This window comes from Canis lupus, chromosome 28 (assembly GCF_048164855.1).
Source record: "Canis lupus baileyi chromosome 28, mCanLup2.hap1, whole genome shotgun sequence".
Lineage (NCBI taxonomy): Eukaryota > Metazoa > Chordata > Mammalia > Carnivora > Canidae > Canis > Canis lupus.
Genome location: NC_132865.1, coordinates 24,124,128 through 24,142,215, shown reverse-complemented (window position 1 = coordinate 24,142,215; position 18,088 = coordinate 24,124,128). Strand labels below are relative to the sequence as shown.

Below are 18,088 nucleotides of genomic sequence, written 5' to 3'. Positions count from 1 at the left end.
GGCTCCCGGTGCATGGAGACTGCTTCTCCCTCTGCCTATGTCTCTGCCTCTCTCTCTCTCTCTGTGTGACTATCATAAATAAAAATTAAAAAAAAAATTTAGAGTAAGAGGTAAGATTAGTGAGAAAATCAATTTAGTTTTTTTTGGCTAGTCATTGCTTACCTTTAAAATGGGGAAAAGGAAGAGGAGGAAATACGGATTATCTCTGACATATCTTCCAGTATAATCAACAACATTACAGTCAAAATTTTTTGAGTATGTCTTGTCAGGCACTGTGATAAGTGCTTGACATTTTCTCATGGAAGCTCACATCAACCCTACAATATGGGTCTATTAGTATTGTTGATTGTATGTCTGAGGCAGATGAGACTTAAAATCTACAAACTTGGTATGTACTAGAACTAGGGTTCAAATCCATGGAAGGCGGTGTTCTTTTATGAGATAGAGGGTCAGATGTTGCCACAGAAGCAGATACAGGAGAGTCTCAGGAAAATAAAGTTAATTATACTCACAAGTCCTCAAGTCTGGAAGCAGGCACACCACACAGAGCCACATGGGGCTGCCTCAGGGTGGTGAGGAGGTAGAAAGGAAGAGCAAAGGGAAAGCTGAGGCTAGAACATTTATTTAGGTTTCCAAGGTCAAGGCAGGGCAAGGCGAATGGTTTAGGATTGGCTAGTTTAAATAATTTTCTTGGGCTCTGAGTTATATGGATGGTACTTACTTGCCTGGTAGCTGCTCTTTGGATGATTAAGGCAGAGGAATATTGCCTCTGCCAGATGACATGACCTGTGTGCCAGATTGAGAAATCAGGTTCTGGATTGGTTAGTTTGCATATCAAAGGCAAGCTTCTGGCTGAGTGGCTGAGCTCTTCTTTATCTGGAAATGAATGAGCTAGCCCAGAGATGGGGAGTCTCTTCCTAGCCTGCAAGATTTTTAAGATGACAAAATACCATAATAGAAATAAAATTTAAAAAATATAAATAATGCTAAGTCTAACTCCAAGCCTGTGTTTTTTAAACATTCTCCAAAATGACCTCTTTTATTCTAAAAACAGGTAGTAAGAAATTACCAAAAAATTATATTACAATGTTCAAACACATACTTCTATTGTTGGAAAATATGAGTTGATCAATTGCATTACAAGTACATTAATGGACCTTAATGAATATTCCTCTAGACAGAAATAGCTTTGAAAATAAAAATGTGGGATGCCTAGGTGGCTTAGTGGTTCAGCGTCTATGTTTGGCTCAGGTAATGATCCTGGGGTCCCAGGGTGGAGTCTGGCATTGGGTTCTCTGCGGGGTGCCTGCTTCTCCCTCTGCCTGTGTCTCTGCCTCTCTCTCTCTCTGTCTCTCATTAATAAATAAATACAATCTTAAAAAAAGAAAAGAAAAGAAAAATGTTACAGAAGCAAGAGATAATTGAGGTGTTATTGGATATTCAAAGGATTCAACTACAATTCAAACTGATCCCTAGAAATAAAGTGAAAGAGCATCATATGGAATAAGATAGATTAGTATTTTGACTTTTCTAACAACTAGTATATTATCAAACAGCTATTGCCCTTGGTTTCCACACATGTAAAATGCAGAGTGATAATGACAGATGATCATGGTCGCACAGTTGTAAGTAGCTGACCCATATTTTAACCTTAGGCATTCTGAAGGAAACAAAAATTGTCAGACACTTAAACTTGTACGTGGTAAAACAAAACAAAACAAAAACCCAAACCACCCCCCCCCCAAAACTTGTAGATAGTAACTCAAACGCTGAACAAATACAGAGAGAGCCCATTTATTCCAAGGAGAGATAGGACACATATTAGAAAAATTTAGTCTTGCATATTTCATTGCATAAGGAACCAGTTTGTTACAACCTAATTGCAAGTCTTCACTGAAGGGAGACTATTTTGAAATTAAGTAGCAGTGGAATTTGTAGAAGGTTTGACATACATCTTTGTTGTCTGTTGGAATTCTAAAATATTCTGAAATATTGTCATTGCTTCATTAAGACCACAAGTTTTTGCTATAATGCCATTCTATTAAAAATAATGAAATAAAAAGTAGAAAAATGTGTTGCTTTTGATAATTTTTTTTGAGCTAAACAGATTACATGAGTCAGTATATGCTGATAGTAAGGAATAACCATACCAAGGTTTATGAAATCTTGGGTTCTCTGGCAATGATTTGATAATAAAATATGTCTAGCAATATGACTGTTAATGGCAAGCATTACAGACAAAGGGATCTTAAAATACATTTTAGAGACAGATGTAGTAGAAAACATTTGTTATCAATTCTAGCCAATTGGTTTTCATCGACCACTGACAATTGTTTCAGGCCTAGACTGGAAGATGAACAACAAGCATTAAGGAAAAAAAAAGAAAAAAAAAAAAAAAGACAAAAGAAAGAAAAGTGGCAAATTGAAGAGGAGAGTCTAAAGAAATACATAAGGGCAAATCAATGCTGCCATCTTACTCAAACACTGTATTTGAGTACTCATAAATATTTAGAAGAATGTTCTATTGAGCAAAATCAATTAGATGTAATTATGTATGTACAAAGGGAATTTAAACATAAGAGATTGAGAACCTGGTTATTAGATATGCTTCATGGTTACCTAATTAATTACCAGCATTTTATTCTTTTATTTATTTATTAAAGATTTATTTATTTGAGAGGAGTGGGGAGAGAGAGAGAGAGAGACCACAAGTAGATTCCCTGCTGAGCAAAGTGTGATTTGGGGCTCCATCCCGGGACCCTGAGATCATAACCTGAGCTGAAATCAAGAGTCTGATGCTTAAATGAGCTACCTGGGCCCACTTATTTTTTCTTTTAAAAATTCATTTATTCTTTCATTTATTCATTCATTCATTCAATTTTTGATTTCCTAATCCTCCCAGTCAAAATTAGTAGGTTTAGCTGATGTTCCTCATGACCTCATCATAAATCTTCTTTTTTTCCCCACAGGCAAGTGGGAAATTTTATTTTACAATTTTATTTCACAGTTGTCTTTAAAACCACAAAGACACTATGTTCTTCATATAAAAACATTAGTACAGATAACTATACTTTCTAGAAAATGATTATATAGACCCTCTCAAAGAAAAATGCACACCATTATATGGTTCAGACAAGTTACTTGGGAAAAACACATCTGGACCGATTCCTAAAACATACCAGAAGACCACGCTGCATCTTTCGGTTCAAAGTATAGATTACCGTCATCAGTAAGGGCTCCTGCATTCTTACATATTTGATAATACACATATAGACTGGTTTGTGACTTAATGCTCCATTGGTTCATCAGCCTTTTCTGCAGGTTCATCAGCAGGTTGAGCAGGCTGTGCCTTTCTCTGTGGTCTTTCTTCAAGACCTTCCAGGAACAGAGAGACATCATCATCATCATAAATCGTAACCTCCAAGTCTTTACCAACAATTCCAATGGAAACATTCTTTGTAGTTAGGTCCTGTTCTGCAGGAAGTGTCTCTGGTAAGGCACGCAGACCACGTTTAACCAGTTCATTCAAATTGCACTCCATAAACCCAGACATATGTCTCTCCAAGTAAGTACGAGCTGATTGAGAACGGGCTCCAATGGACATGGTTCTACAGTCAAAATAGTTGGCAGATGGACAGGTTTGGAAAATGTGAGGGCCCATATCATGATAACCAGCAATAAGCAGTCCAACACCATATGGTCTCTGGCCATACCGTTGTGTTGGTATCTGGGTCTTGCTTCCAATTAGAGATACAAGACGAATCACAGGAAGAGGTCTGTCAAATACAAATCTGGAATCCAAACACTCCTGGCGCATAAAATTACATAACAGTCTAGCATCAGCAGTAAGTCCCGCAATTGAGATACCAATATGGTTATCAACATGAAGAATTTTCTTCTGATGAGCTGCAAGGTCAGAGGACTGTGCTCTCTTCAATGCAACCAACACTGCATGGGTTTTTGATTTCAGACCAACTGTGGCTGAACCTTGTTTGACAGCTTCCATTGCATATTCAATTTGATGAATCCTGCCCTGAGGGCTCCAAACTGTGACGTCATTGTCATACTGGTTGGAAACGTGGTTCCTGCGGGTCCAGCTGTGGCCTCCCGCAGAGGTGGAGGCTTCAGGAGCAAGGCCGCCATCATAAATCTTTTGTGTTAGATACCTAGTAAGTCAGCGTGATCGTGTTTGTGGAACCTTAGCATATCCTTACACATCACAAAAATCTCTCTCAGGATCAAAACCATCTGAGGATTGGAGAGAGGTATCATCCATAGGAAATAGGCCAACATTTGCTTTGGAAGGAGAGTGGTTTTGCAGAGTTGTCTTTTTTTTTTTTTTTTTTTTTTTAATTTAAATTCACTCTAGGCTATGGTGGTTCTGTAACTGAACCAATGTGAGTTCACTCCTTGGTGAGTCACAGACCAGGTGGGAATTGTCACACAAAGTAAACTATTTGCAGCAAGTAAGGAGATCACGGGGAATGACTTCCAAAGCTGTGACTCTCTGAGCAAGTGAATAGGTTCCTTTTATTTAGGGCTAGGATGAATATATAAACTCCCCCAGGAAGGGGAGCCCTGTGATTGTTTGTAGAGGTGGGCACAAGGTCTTGAATGTGCCTTAAGGAATGTGCCTATGCACAATACTGTTATGTAAATGAGGCTTGTGCTCTTCCTGGGGCAGAGATTTTCCTATTATAATGAAGTAAAAGTAGTTGTCAGTCATTCGAGAGGTCACTCTATGGTCCTTCTGTGCCGGTATGAGTTTGAGGTTGGATTCTAACAGGTCTGGGTGGTCTGGGACACTGGAAGTCTTCTCAGGGCAGTCACTATCGCTTGAGGGGTGGTTTTGGTTTTCATTTGCCTGAGTTAAGAGATAAGCTGGAAATAAGAACTTAAAGAAAAATGAGGACAAAGGTCAGTAAGTACAAGCAAAGGGGCACTAAAGGTCCAGTCTTGGGGTCTAGCTGGTGTGAGTTCCACTAATTCTGCTGAAATATATATTTAACTGTGGAGGCCGAAAAAAATTAAGGCCATCCCACCTAAAGTTTAGCATCAGCACAAGTACAGCCATCTTAGGCCCCTGTGAATAAGAGCTGAACTTTACGGAAAAACTGCAGAATGTCCTCAATGTCCTCGGCAGGTAATCCCATACCAGAAAGACAACAGAGCCCACACCAGTGGTAGAAAGTCCCATATTAGAATGAGAACAGAGCTCAATACCCTTGAAAGCCCCATATCAAAATGTAAACAGAACTTGAAAAATTCTTCCATCCCTTCTGAAAAATCCCCTAGACCAGCCTATAAAAAACCCAGCTGTAACCCACTTCGGGGTCCAAGTCCCTGCTCCGCTGTGTCAGGTATACTTGGACCCAAGCTCGAGCTTGTAAATAAACCCTCGTGTGTTTGCATCGGTGTCGGCTCCTCGGTGGTTTCTCGGATTCACAATCTTGGGCACAACATAACCTTTAGTGCTGCTGGGGTTGTTGAGATAAGTTGCTTGACTGAGCAGTAGTTGGCATTTACAGAGATGCATGTTTGAGAAGTAGGTCCCATGTTACTTACTCCTTGATAGCTAGACTGGAGGAATAGCACCTCCTGTCCTAGACAGAGTATCTGGCTCCCCAGTGTGCAGAAGAATAGTTTCTCCTTACCAAGTCATCTTTTGTTTGCTTCGTTGCTCTAATTTTCTCCTTCTTTTCAATAAATTCACAATCATGTTACAGCATTCTGTAACATTTTTCATCGCTTAAGGTTTTTTTTTTAATTCCTAACAAAGGCTATCACTAATTGGGATGAAAAATCAAGACAGCATCATTTTGGAAATTATAAGCAAAAAGCATATCAGAGTTAATAGTTTATTGATGATTCATAAGAAAGGTGTCTACACAGTTTGATAGATTTACTTCAAGTGATTCATAATATAATTGAAATAAACAAGTGATAAAAAGATATTGACATGAAGTATTTTAGATAATTGCTAATAAATATGCCACATATTAAAAATTAAACATTATAACCTAATATTTAAAGATGGAGATTAAAGACAGAAGTGTCACTTAAGAAAGCTGAATGCAGGGCTTTGTAAGTTGGCAGCATTATTTGAGTTGTGTAGGTCCAGTTAGTCAGTTATTAGTGAGGTTAGAATCAGTCCCAATGTGATTGATTATCATTATTCAAACATACAAGAGATATACACGCAGTTTGTCAGTATATTCATTTTGTATGTGGCCAGAAAATTACCACAGTATCTTGCCCTACTCCTTTTCCATATAAACACACTAGGGAAGTAAAATTAGTCATCAAAATACCTCTTGATCAAGGAGTGCCTGGGTGGCGACGACGTTGGTTAAGTATCTGACTCTTGATTTTAGCTCAGGTCAAGGTCTCAGGGTTGTGGGATTGAGCCCTATGTGGGGCTCCATGCTCAGCAGGGAGTCTGCCTGAGGACTTTTTCATTCCCTTTCTCTCTGTCCAGCCCCCTGCCTACCCCGCACTGTGCTCACACACTCCTGTGCATTCTCTCTCTCTATATATAATGAATACATAATTTTGTTTAAAGATTTTATTTATTGATTCATGAGAGACACAGAAAGAGAGGCAGAGACATAGGCAGAGGGAGAAGCAGGCCTCCCCTAGGGAGCCCAGTGGGGGACTCAATCCCAGGACCTTGGGATCATGACCTGAGCCAAAGGCAGACACTCAACCACTGAGTCACCCAGGGGCCCTTGAATAAATAAATCCTAAAACAAAACAACAACAAAAAAATCCTCTTGGCAAAATGAAAAGGGGAGTGGTATGCCTGGGATATTAGTAGCCAAGTCTTTGGGAGGCAGGACAGTGTTTAAGATGCTACTTTGGTTCAAATATGGTACTTACTAGCTTCAACCTTGTGCAAGTAAGTTACTTACTCTCTGTGTGCCTCAGTTTCCTCACCTGAAAAAAATGGGAGTAATGGTAGTATCTACTTCATGACACTGTTTTGAGAAGTAAATGAGTCAGGGCAGTGGATAAAGTGCTTGAAACAGTACCTGGCACACAGTAGATGCTATATATGTGCTCATCATTTGCATTAGTTGTGAGAGATAGTATTTTAGGCAGAAATGAAGAAAACCCTTTGTTATTACCCTTACCCCCTTAACGGCCAGATTACTCATATGTGCTGTGTCTTGTGGCTTTTTGTCTTGGTAGACAGGCCTGAATAATCACCCAAAATTCCTATTTCCTCCTATTTTCTACCCTTCAGGTACAAAACTTTCTTCCCTTATTATAATTTCTTTGTGTGAAGTAATACAACTGAGTAGATCATTTAATATGATAATCTCTTCCTATCTTACAGCTCTATTTTTGCATCTAGAATATCTTCTTTTTAATTAAGGGGACTATAATACCACGTCTCACTGCTTTGATTAGCAAGATACTCTTTCTACCTTGGACATCTTCAGGTAATTGGTTCAATACAGTTGATGTGAATTTTGCAAGTCTCACCCTCAGGGAATCGGAACAACGATGAAGAAGATGATAATGATATGATGACAATAATAGCAATATTAGCACTACCCTTTATTGAATCTTTACCATGTGCCTGCATTTGTACTGAGTCCTTCCTGCATTATCTCATGGAATCCTCACGATAAACTGATGAACTAAGTGCTATTTATCTTCAGTTTACGATACTGAGGATAGAGAGGTTAAGAAGCTTGCGAAGATTACATGGCCAGTAAGGGGCAAAGCCTAGATTTTATCCCATGTTAGAACTCCAAGGTCAGTATTCTCAATGATCATTCTTGATAGGCTCCTGAATATGTCCCTGCCTTTCAGCTGAATTTGAACTACTGCTGCATGAAAAAGAAAACACATTCTAAATTTTCCTGAGGAGCTACTGAGGAGATATCAAAGTCAAGGGACACCTAAATGACCATTCACACATATACACACATATGAGGCCTCATGCTATTCACAAATCTAATACTAGTTGAAATTAGTGTCATTGTAACAAAGCATACTATAATATATACAATGATAATAAATATTCTTGCATTAGCCTCAAAATGTACTCAGGCATCTTCTGAATTGTTTCCTGAAACATATTGAAAGTTCCCATATATAGAGTATCCCACCATGTAATAGTTGAATATGATTTAAACCATAATTATCATTTATTTTTGACAATTTGGACTTGGAAATCTAAATACATTTGGGAAGTCCCTCACTCAGGACTATTTCAAATCCCTACTCTTCTGCTTCCTCTCCCAGAATCTCCCTTTATTTCAGTGTCTTTGACACAAACTCTCCACCCAATAGCTCAAAAAGAAATATCCTGGCTCACTGAATTCTCTGTGAAGATATTTGTCCCTGTTTGTCATGAAGTTGAAAAGTGAAGGAGAAACAAGAAAGAGGCACATATGTTCGAGGGCTTATAGTGTAAATTTAAGGAACCTGTATAAATTTCTCAGCTCTTTGATTTTAATATTTAATTAATTTCAAAGGATTACATTGCTAATACTTCCTAATTAGGTCAACAGGCTTTCGGCCATTCTTCTCTTGTCTCATCAAAAATAATTTGTTTAAGGAGCTCTGCAAGGGAGCTTAGTACATTTTATAAACTGGATTCTGTATATTTGTAAATTATGCTGACAGGCATTCCTATAACACAATGAGGTCAAAACAATATCACAGAAAATGGCCTTTTCATGCTGTACTCAAGCCAAAAAAAAAAAGGAAAAGAATCATAAAAGCACCATATTATGTGTACAGAAGAAAGTTGTTAAATCCAATCCAAGACATTGGTGCTTTTCAGCTAATCTTAAAGGGAGTAAATGAAATAAATTGTTTAAATGTATAGCAACAGGATATTAATTAAAGATGTATTTATGGGACGCCTGGGTGGCTCAGCGGTTCAGCGCCTGCCTTGGGCCCAGGGCATGATCCTGGAGTCCCAGGATCAAGTCCTGCATCGCGCTTCCTGCATGGAGCCTGCTTCTCCCTCTGCCTGTGTCTCTGCCTCTCTCTCTCTCGTCTCTTATGAACAAATAAATGAAATATTTTTAAAAAATAAAGATGTATTTATGAAGAACCTATTGTATGAAAAAATATTATGTTACATGCTATAAATTATAAGAGAATTATCAATATACAATTAAAATTTTAGAGGGTTTGCAATTCAAAAGAGGAACCAGGATATGCATGCAATTAAATGGAACAAAACAGAACCTAAATGACATGTGTTTGAAGAAAAGTTTAGCCTGAAAGAATATAGCTGGATTGAATAGATCCACTAAAACTTAATTCAGTCATTCAAAGCTATCAATTGCATGCCTACTGGGTGCCAGGTCATGAGATAAACCCTTCCCACTAAATTAAATTCTTGACTACTTTTCAGGATACAGGGCAGAGATGGAAGTAGTGTCGGCTTTGGAGTTAGAAAAACCTGAACCCAAATCCTATTGACTGGGACGCCTGGGTGGCTCAGCAGTTAAGCATCTGCCTTCAAGCTCAGGGCGTGATCCTGGAGTCTGGGGATCGAGTCCCACATCAGGCTCCCTGCATGGAGCCTGCTTCTCCCTCTGCCTGTGTCTCTCTCTCTCTCTGTCTCTCATGGATAAATAAATAAAATATTTAAAAAAACAAAATCCTATTGACTATTCATTGGGTGACTTGGGCAAGTAATTTATAATCTCTTGGTTTCATTGCAGAAATCAGAGGGTCTGATTTCTCTTTGATTCTCTTTTCCAACCTCATCCTATGTATAGATCATCAACGAGTGAATATATCCCATCCTCTCCATCCCCACATCCCTAGTCCTAAAGCTGGTTCTCCTGATTGCTTACGGATTCTGTAAACCAAATTGGCTTTTTATCTCCATATCATTCTTTCTCAGTCTATCATGCATGTTGTAACCAGAGCAATCTAAAACTTTTACCTCGTCACAACACTCCTCTGCTCAAAATTCTTTAGTTACTTCAGATGCAAGTCTATTCTTTTTAAGAAGGCAGTTAAGACTTTTAATGAGCCGAACTCTGTTTACATTTTTAACCTTACATATCAATCTTCTTCCATGAAAACTCTACATTCCTCTATCCACCAGCCTATTTTTTTGTGCTCTGTGCCCTCGTATATGCTACTTTTTAACGCCAAAACCTGAAACATTGCCCTCATTCACAACTCCACCAATCCCATCTTGAAAACTTAATTTTAATCTTCCTTTAAGACTTTGCTCAAGCACCACCTCCTTCGTGAAGAATTCCTTGAGTATCTTGGTACAGGTAATTTTTTCATCATCAGTATGGGCACAGCATGTTTTATATACCCATGTTAGCACAATACATTCAAATGTCTTATTTGTGTATATGCCAATTGCCTCAACAAGACTGAACACCTAAGAGCAAAGAAAAGGCTTTTCACCTTTGAATCCTTAGCCCTAACGTAATGTCTGCTATGAGGAGGTTGTGCAATAAATATTTACTGTAATAATGAAATCAGGTTTGGAGAATCAGTGGAAAGAACCAACAAATGCTTTCTGGAGGAGGTGGTATGTGAAGTTGGCCTTGAAAAACTTCTGAAATAGTTTCTTAATTTTAACAACGTAATTTTTGGATGTTCAGTGTTTTAACACACATAATATATATACATATATAGATGCATATCTTCATGATCCTCCCTTTAATACATAAGCGTTTTGCCAGTAAAGCTTCGTTATTTCTACGCAAGGCCCCAGGTGTAGTTGCTCTGAGTGAAATGAATACTTACTATGTATATTAATTATCCGATTTATTAGTATTTTTTAAATTTTATTTTTATTTATTCGTGAAAGACAAACAGAGAGAGAGGCAGAAACATAGGCAGAGGGAGAAGCAAGTCTCCACGCAGGGAGCTGGATGCGGGACTCGACCCTGGGACTCCAGGATCACGCCCTGGGCCACAGGAAGGCACCAAACCCCTGAGCCACCCAGGTGTCCCTATTTATCCAATTTAAAGACACATCTTCCTTGTGTCTTTTGGAAGAACTTTGATTCTCCAGCACGATGTGGTATCAAAAGTACTTGACTTTTTAGGGGGTCTTAGATGGCTCCATACAATACCTTCTGGCAAATAAAAATGTGGATATGCACTATGTATATTTAATTTCTCCTAAATATATTTTGAAAATTATAAGTAGGCATACTTATGATCCATTATGGAAAACACGACAATACTAGGCACTTCACTGCTATTCAGTTAACTCCCTCTGGGCAGATCTCTCAAGTCTGATTGTAAAAGTAATAACCGGGGGATTGTTTCACTCCAAACCATGTGTAATTCAAGTATCGGTGATGGTTAAGCTATTAGGTACTCTGGCAGATTTCTTACATGAATTATTAGATGGAATGAACAGTACTTTCTGGAATATTCCATTCTTAACTATTGCATGTTTCCATATAGGTAGATCTGTTTAGGCAGTCATCCAGAAGAGAAAAAAACATCAATACCAACAAAGAAATTATGAATTACAGAAATCCAGGACACAGAAAGAAAAATAAATCGATACTGTTGCAGTAGGCTTTAGGTACAACTATTCCCTTCATTCTAAACCTTCATATTCTCCAACACAAATCTTTATTTTGGTAGCACATCACGGTTGGGAGCTACGGAAATCGTCTTTGGAGACCTCCATGTAGCCCTCAAGATAACTCTGTGAAGAAACCTGTGCAGTCTGTTGATCCTCGACTAGGAAAGGGTCCCTGAATAGTAAGCAAGGTATGGGCTAAACCTGAGGATCTCATCAAGCGCCTGGAGGACTATCTGAGTGGAACAGAGGAGTATGTGGGGTGTAGCTATAGACATCCAAGCATCATTACCTGTGGATTGTAATCCACAAAACCCTCCGTGGATCAGGAATTCAAAATCAGAAGGGAGGGCCGGCTCGCTGCTATCCCTTCTCCCGGTCAGGAGCTGCAGGGTGGCTCCCAGGCTTGGGTGCCCGCACGCTGGGGAGCCTTCGGCTGGGGCCCCAGCCCCTGGCTCCTGGACTGGCTCCAGGCCGCGCCAGACACCGACGGGAGGGCGGCTTCATCTTGGCGCCCAGCCCGCAGGCCCACCCGCCTCCTCCCGCGCGCGCTCTCGAGCCCCAGCCGTGCAGGCAGAGCGCGAGGTGCCCAGGCCAGACGCCCCGCGGCCGGGGGGCGCGACCCCTTCCGAGCCGCCTCTGGAGCTGCCCCGCGGAGCCAACACGCTCCAGACCTCGGAGCACTCTGAAAGAAGCACCTTCACCATTGGCTTCGGGCGGCGCCGTCGCCGGGGAGCGCGGGCGGGCAGGGCGAGCGCGGCCCGCGGAGAGGCCCGCGCTGCCGGGAGGGGACGCTCGCGGGCGGGCGCGCGGCCACACACGCAGGCACACGCACGCTCGCGGCGAGTTCGAGCCCCGCGGCCCCCGCCGCCCGAGGGCGCCCCCCGCGCCGCGCCGAGCCGCGCCGAGCCGCGCCCGCCTCCCGCCTCCCGCCTCCCGCCTCCCGCCTCCCGCCTCCCGCCTCCCGCCTCCCGCCTCCCGGCTCCGGCTCCGGCTCCGGCTCCGGCTCCGGCTCCCGCTGCTGCCGCCCGGGGGCGCGCGGAGCCTGGAGCCTCCGCCTAGGATTCCCCCCGGCGCCGCGCGCTGCAGGAGCGGCGGAGGTGGGCGCGGGGAGCGGAACGCGGCGAAGGAGTTCTCGCTCGCCTCGGAGTTGGCGGAGTTGGCGGCTCTCGGCGCCCCACGCGCTCGCCGCTCCCCGGGTGCAGCCCACGCGCGCGGCCCGGGGGAGCCGAGGCTCCGGAGCGCCTGTCCCGGCCCCGGCCCCGGCCCCAGCCCCAGGGGAGCAGGAGGGCTGTCCCCCGGCCGAGCCGCACGGCCGCGCGCCTCTCCCGCACTCCCCGCGGCCCCGTCCGTCTCTCCATGGCGTCTCACCAGCAATCCCGGATCCAGGCTTACCTGGAGAAGAACAGGATCGGTCCCCTGTTTGAGGTAGGGCGCTGTGGAGGAGGCGGTCCCGTCTGTGTGCGCGGGAGACGGTCCCGAACACCCGGACGGAGGAGGGACAGTGGACGGAGGCGCGGGAGGAGGCGGCCGCGCGGCGCCAGGGCTTGGGCGTTCGCTCCGGCCGGGCCAGGTGTCCGGGGACGCGGCCGGGCGGGCGCCTCGCGGGTTACCTGGGCGCGGACAGGTGAGCCGGAGACGGTCCACCTGAGGCGGGAGTCGGGCAGGGCAAGTTGGAGCGGTCGCACTGTCCTGCACCCCGCAGCCTCCTGCACAGGACCCAGAGCGGCCGAGACGGACAGATGCACACTCTCGGACTGTCTCGCACACGCACACTTTCCTCCTGCGATCTGCACTATACTGCATGCTGGAATTTTTTTTTTTTTTTTTTTTTTTAATATGGGCAGTACTAGAAACCCAGAAAGGTGGAAGAGGTGCTTGGCAATGGGAAACGATGTGGTTAACTGGGGGAAAACGGAAACTGGTAAGGAGCAGGCTTCGGGGGGTGCTGGCGCGTTGAATGAAATTGTCACCCTGAGACGCCGACATGGATCCCTGGATGGAAGGAGAGCCCCTTGCATTGCAGACCCTACATGTGTTAGGGGGAGAAGGGGGCGGAGAGAGGTTCAGGAGAAGCAGACACGTATTTACGAGTGGAGACGTGTAGCTCTGAGCTGTTGTCTCGCCATCAAAGAACTGATGACAGAAATACAGTAGCAGAAAGGAAGAGCGGGAGCACAGGAGAAAAAGAACAGGAGCCCGAACCGGGCGCTGGCGAAGCGTCCCGCGGGCAGCCAGGGCGCCGGGCAGATGCCGGTGCCGCGGGGAGGGAAGCCCACGGCCCGTCCCCATTCGATGGCCCAGCTGGGCACTGAGAGGAGACGATCGGGCAGGGAGGGGTCAAGACCCCCCCCCCCAAAAAAAAACCCAGTTGTGGTCATTATTGGGGGGTTACGTGTCTGCGGTGTCCGAATAAGGCTGGCACGCACAGAGGGAAGAGCTAGAGAATGGAGCCGTTTCCCTAGTATTGATGAGAAGAGAGTTAACTGCAGAGAGGAAAAAAGAAATAAATAAATAAAGTGAAATAATATCTTAGCAGAAAAAAGGGAGAGGCAGACAGGGATGTGATCCGATAGGGAAGGATGGGTTTCAGGTAACTGAGATTTGCAAGATCTCAAGTTTTTCTGCTGCCCAACTTTAAGTTAATATTGTTCTATCTCGACAGACACGGCCATTGTTTCAACTGAAACTCGTTGTAGAGAGTCATAAAGTCCTATAAGGCACGTCTTGATTCTTGTTTCTGCCAAAAGTGTTAGTAAAGGAAGTCCATATATGAAAGCAAAAGAATTGCTGGAGCGACCAGATTGTTTTTCTTGAGTCTAATGATTAGAGACTCTACATAAGTCTATTAAAAGCAGAATCATAATAACCCTTTGTGACACAGTGTATTGTGTCAAAACAAACATAAAAGAAATACTTTTATAGGGTCTCCACTCCCCTAGAATATAAAGTACAATTTACCAGGGAGAACATGTGAATTGTTTTTAATAGATTTATTGGCATTTTAAGATTCCTGAGACTCTCTCCAAGTGATAATAATGGAGTTTGAAATATATGTAAACTTTCTACGTGATTGGGAAATAAAATCCAATTTGATTTTTATCAGGTGCTCATTTTTTTTTAAACTAGCTCATTAGATAGTTTTGTGCTGATGATGTTTTTAAAAAGATTTTGTTTATTTGAGAGAGAGTGAGAGAGAGAGAGCACGTGAGCAGGGAGGAGAGGCACAGGGAGAGGGAGAAGCTGACTCCTTGCTGAGCAGAGAGCCTGATGGGGGGGCGCCATCCCCCCACCCCCCACCCCAGGCTGGGATCATGACCTGAGCTGAAGGCAGACGCTTAACCAACTGAGCCACCCGGATGCCGCTGCACTGATGAATTTTAAATGATGACAGAATTGTCTCATGAAATCATAAGACCTCTTCCCCCCAAATGAAACAATGATAAAATTGTATGCTGTGTATCTTATGGATTTTTGGGGGGCGATATATTACCTACGTCCCCATCAGCTTAGATTGCAGTGATGAGTGGTTAATTTTTGAGGGTTTATTTGCACTTCAAATAATTGAAGGGAGAAAATAGCTAACTTCTACCAAAACTGTACACAATATTGTATTTCTAAACTCCTTTAGATGAAAATAAATCTTGTTTACAGGTGACTTAAGAGCATAAACTTATGTTGCCTTCAAATATGATTTGACATGCTTTGACACATTATAAAACCATGCTTAGAAATCATTGCATTAGGGTCTTAAGTAATGATATTTTAATTAAGTAATATAAAGATGTAAGGTGAATAAAGTAATAATGACGTATATTCCACAAACTCTTTGAAATTTTTGTAAGATGGAATACTTTTAATATTCTCATTGGCTTATTCAAGACAGGTTAGTAGCAAATAGCCTAGGCATCAATCTATAAGGAATGCTTGACATCACTTCAATAAATTAGAACTGTAATCCTATTTAATATAGATTTCCACATGTAACTTCTTAATTAATTGGCAAGATGTGAAATGGTTTGGTTTTCACCAAAGTACAGTATTTTGCAGCACATATAAAGTTCTCCAAAACTGAATGGGGTCTCTAGGTGAAGGGTGTATGGAGTTATCTGTGCTATTCTTATACTTTTCCTGTAAATTTACAGTTATTTCAAAACTAAAAAAATCTAGGAAATAAGTATTTAACAAATAGTTCACCCATGGGTTTTTTATTAAACATCAAATTATGTGAATTTAGTTAAGAATTGTATTAGTAGTTTATACATGAAAACCAGAAAGTAACAAACTATAATTCTCAGTAAAGAACATTTACAATTCTGGTCAACTAAGCCTATGCATTTTCCTCTTCTTCTTCCAAAATTTTATTGGAATATCAACAAAAATATTAAAAAAGAACCCAAATGCACAAGAGTGCTGGAACACCAGGAAGGGTACTGAGGCAGAGAGACTATTTCTCCTTCTTTACAATAGAGTTTCTTTATTATGAATTTGCACTTAGTCAAGTGGCATAGAGGCTATAATCAAGTAGTGGAAATGTTGTTTGGAATTCCCTGGAAGGACTCAGTTAGGACATGCTCCTCATATGCCCTCCCTCCTTCCTGTTGTCTAGACTGCCCCATTCTTTGTAATTCCTCCTTTGTACCTTTCTTTACTACCACCACCTCCCCAGGTGGTCTTTCTGTCACTATGGAACAGTTTTCCTTTTCTAGAGTTTTGTATAAATGAGATCATACACTATGTACTTTTGGGGGGCACATCTTCTTTCACTCAACATAATTATTTTATAATAATCTATGTTGTGTCATGTATCAATAATTTATATCTTTTAATTACTGAGTAGTATTCTGTATGGATGTATGCTTTTGTTTTTCTTGGGTAAAAACCTGGAATAGATTGGCTGGATCATATAATAGGCATATGTTTAACTTTTTAGGACATTAGCCATTAGTTTTGAAAAGTGTATGTACAATTTTACATTCCTATGAAAATTGTATGAGAGTTCCAGTTGTTCCACATTCTCACCAAAACTTGGTATCATCTGTCTTTGTAATGATAGCCATTCTAATAGATTTGTGTGATCTCTCATTGTGGTTTTCATTTACATTTACATTGTGGCCCCATCTTTACCCCTATGTGAGACCAGTGTCTGTGGAGACTATGTAGGAAGCCTGACTTCTCTCATCCCTAGCAGTGAGACATTCTTCTCCCTCCTCACTGGGGTCATGTAAGAGGAGGCCTGGAAAAGAGTCAGGACTTTCTACGCTGCTGAGTGGTAATGAGGCTGCTACTGCCATGAATTCCATGCCAATATACATTATAACTAAACTTCTGGGTGTGTGTGTGTGGGGGCGGGGGGGGAACGACAAAATATATCTTGAAACCAACAAGAGAAAAATATCACACCTATACAGGAAAAACAATTTGAATGACAGCAGATTCTCATCAAACCTGTGGATGTCAGGGGGAGGTGGTACAGCATTTTTTGGGTGCTGAAACAAAGAGCCTAGAGTTCTGTACTCAGAGAAAATATCCTTTAGAAATGAAGGGGAAATCATATTTTGACATTGTGGACATTGCTGCACCATAGGAGATGCTGAACTCTAGGAAACAAACTGATGGTGGCTGGAGGGCACGTGGGTAAGGGAATGGGGTAACTGGGTGATGGGCATTAAGGAGGCTGCTTGATGTAATGGGCACTGAGTGTTATATGCAACTGAATCACCAATTCTACCTCTGAAACTAAAAAAAAAAAAAAAAAGGAAAATAAAAAAGAAATGAAGGAGAAATCAAGATTTTGTCACCAGCCGGTCTACCCTAAAAGTATCGGTAATGGAAGTTCTCTAAAAAGAGAGAAAATTAGAAAAGAAAAAATTTTAGAACATTTGGAACCTTTAGAACATGGAAAGAGCAAAAATATGACTAAATATAATACATTTTTCTTTTCAAGTTTTCTAAATTATGTTTGATGCTTGAAGCAAAAATTATAACAGAATCAGACGTGATTCTGTAAAGGAAGTATTTAAGACAGTTGTATTTTAAGCAAGAGAGAGTAAAGGGGAGCAAAGGAGGTAAGGTTTCTATCGTTCACTTATATTGGTAAAACAAAAATACTCATTGATAAGTTTCATATATAAAATGTCATACCTAAAGCAACCTCTAAAAAGGCTATATGAAATGATGCCCTCAAAAATGCTAGTAATGTGGGGCACCTGGGTGGTTCAGTCAGTTAAGCATCTGCCTTCAGCTCAGGTCATGGTCCTGGGGTCCCAGGATCGAGTCCTGCTTCTAGCTCCCTACTTGGCAGGGGGTCTGCTTCTCCTTTTCCCTCTGCCCCTGTGTTCGTGCTCTGTATCTCAAATGAATAAATAAAATCTTTTTAAAGCACTCTAGTAATTTAATCGATTTTTCAAAAGATTTCATTTATTTATTAGAGAGAGAGAACATGAGTGGGAGGAGAAGCAGAGAGAGAGGGAGAAGCAGACTCCCTACAGCAGGAAGCCTGACATAGGAGCTTGATCCTAGGACCCTGAGATCATGACCTGA

The 18,088-nt window shown here is 41.9% G+C and overlaps 1 protein-coding gene and 1 pseudogene across 1 annotated transcript in view; one reads left to right on the top strand and one right to left on the bottom strand.

Annotated features, from left to right (window-relative positions):
* Positions 1-2,996: 2,996 nt before the first annotated feature.
* LOC140620039 (proteasome subunit alpha type-1 pseudogene) lies at positions 2,997-5,746 on the bottom strand (annotated as a pseudogene).
* Positions 5,747-11,800: 6,054 nt separating this feature from the next.
* C28H8orf34 (chromosome 28 C8orf34 homolog) overlaps positions 11,801-18,088 on the top strand; it is a 382,999-nt gene continuing 376,711 nt past the window's right edge. Inside the window, 3 exon segments of the mRNA XM_072803810.1 lie at positions 11,801-12,476; positions 12,541-12,903; positions 12,906-12,973. Coding sequence (XP_072659911.1) covers positions 11,801-12,476; positions 12,541-12,903; positions 12,906-12,973 — 1,107 coding nt within the window.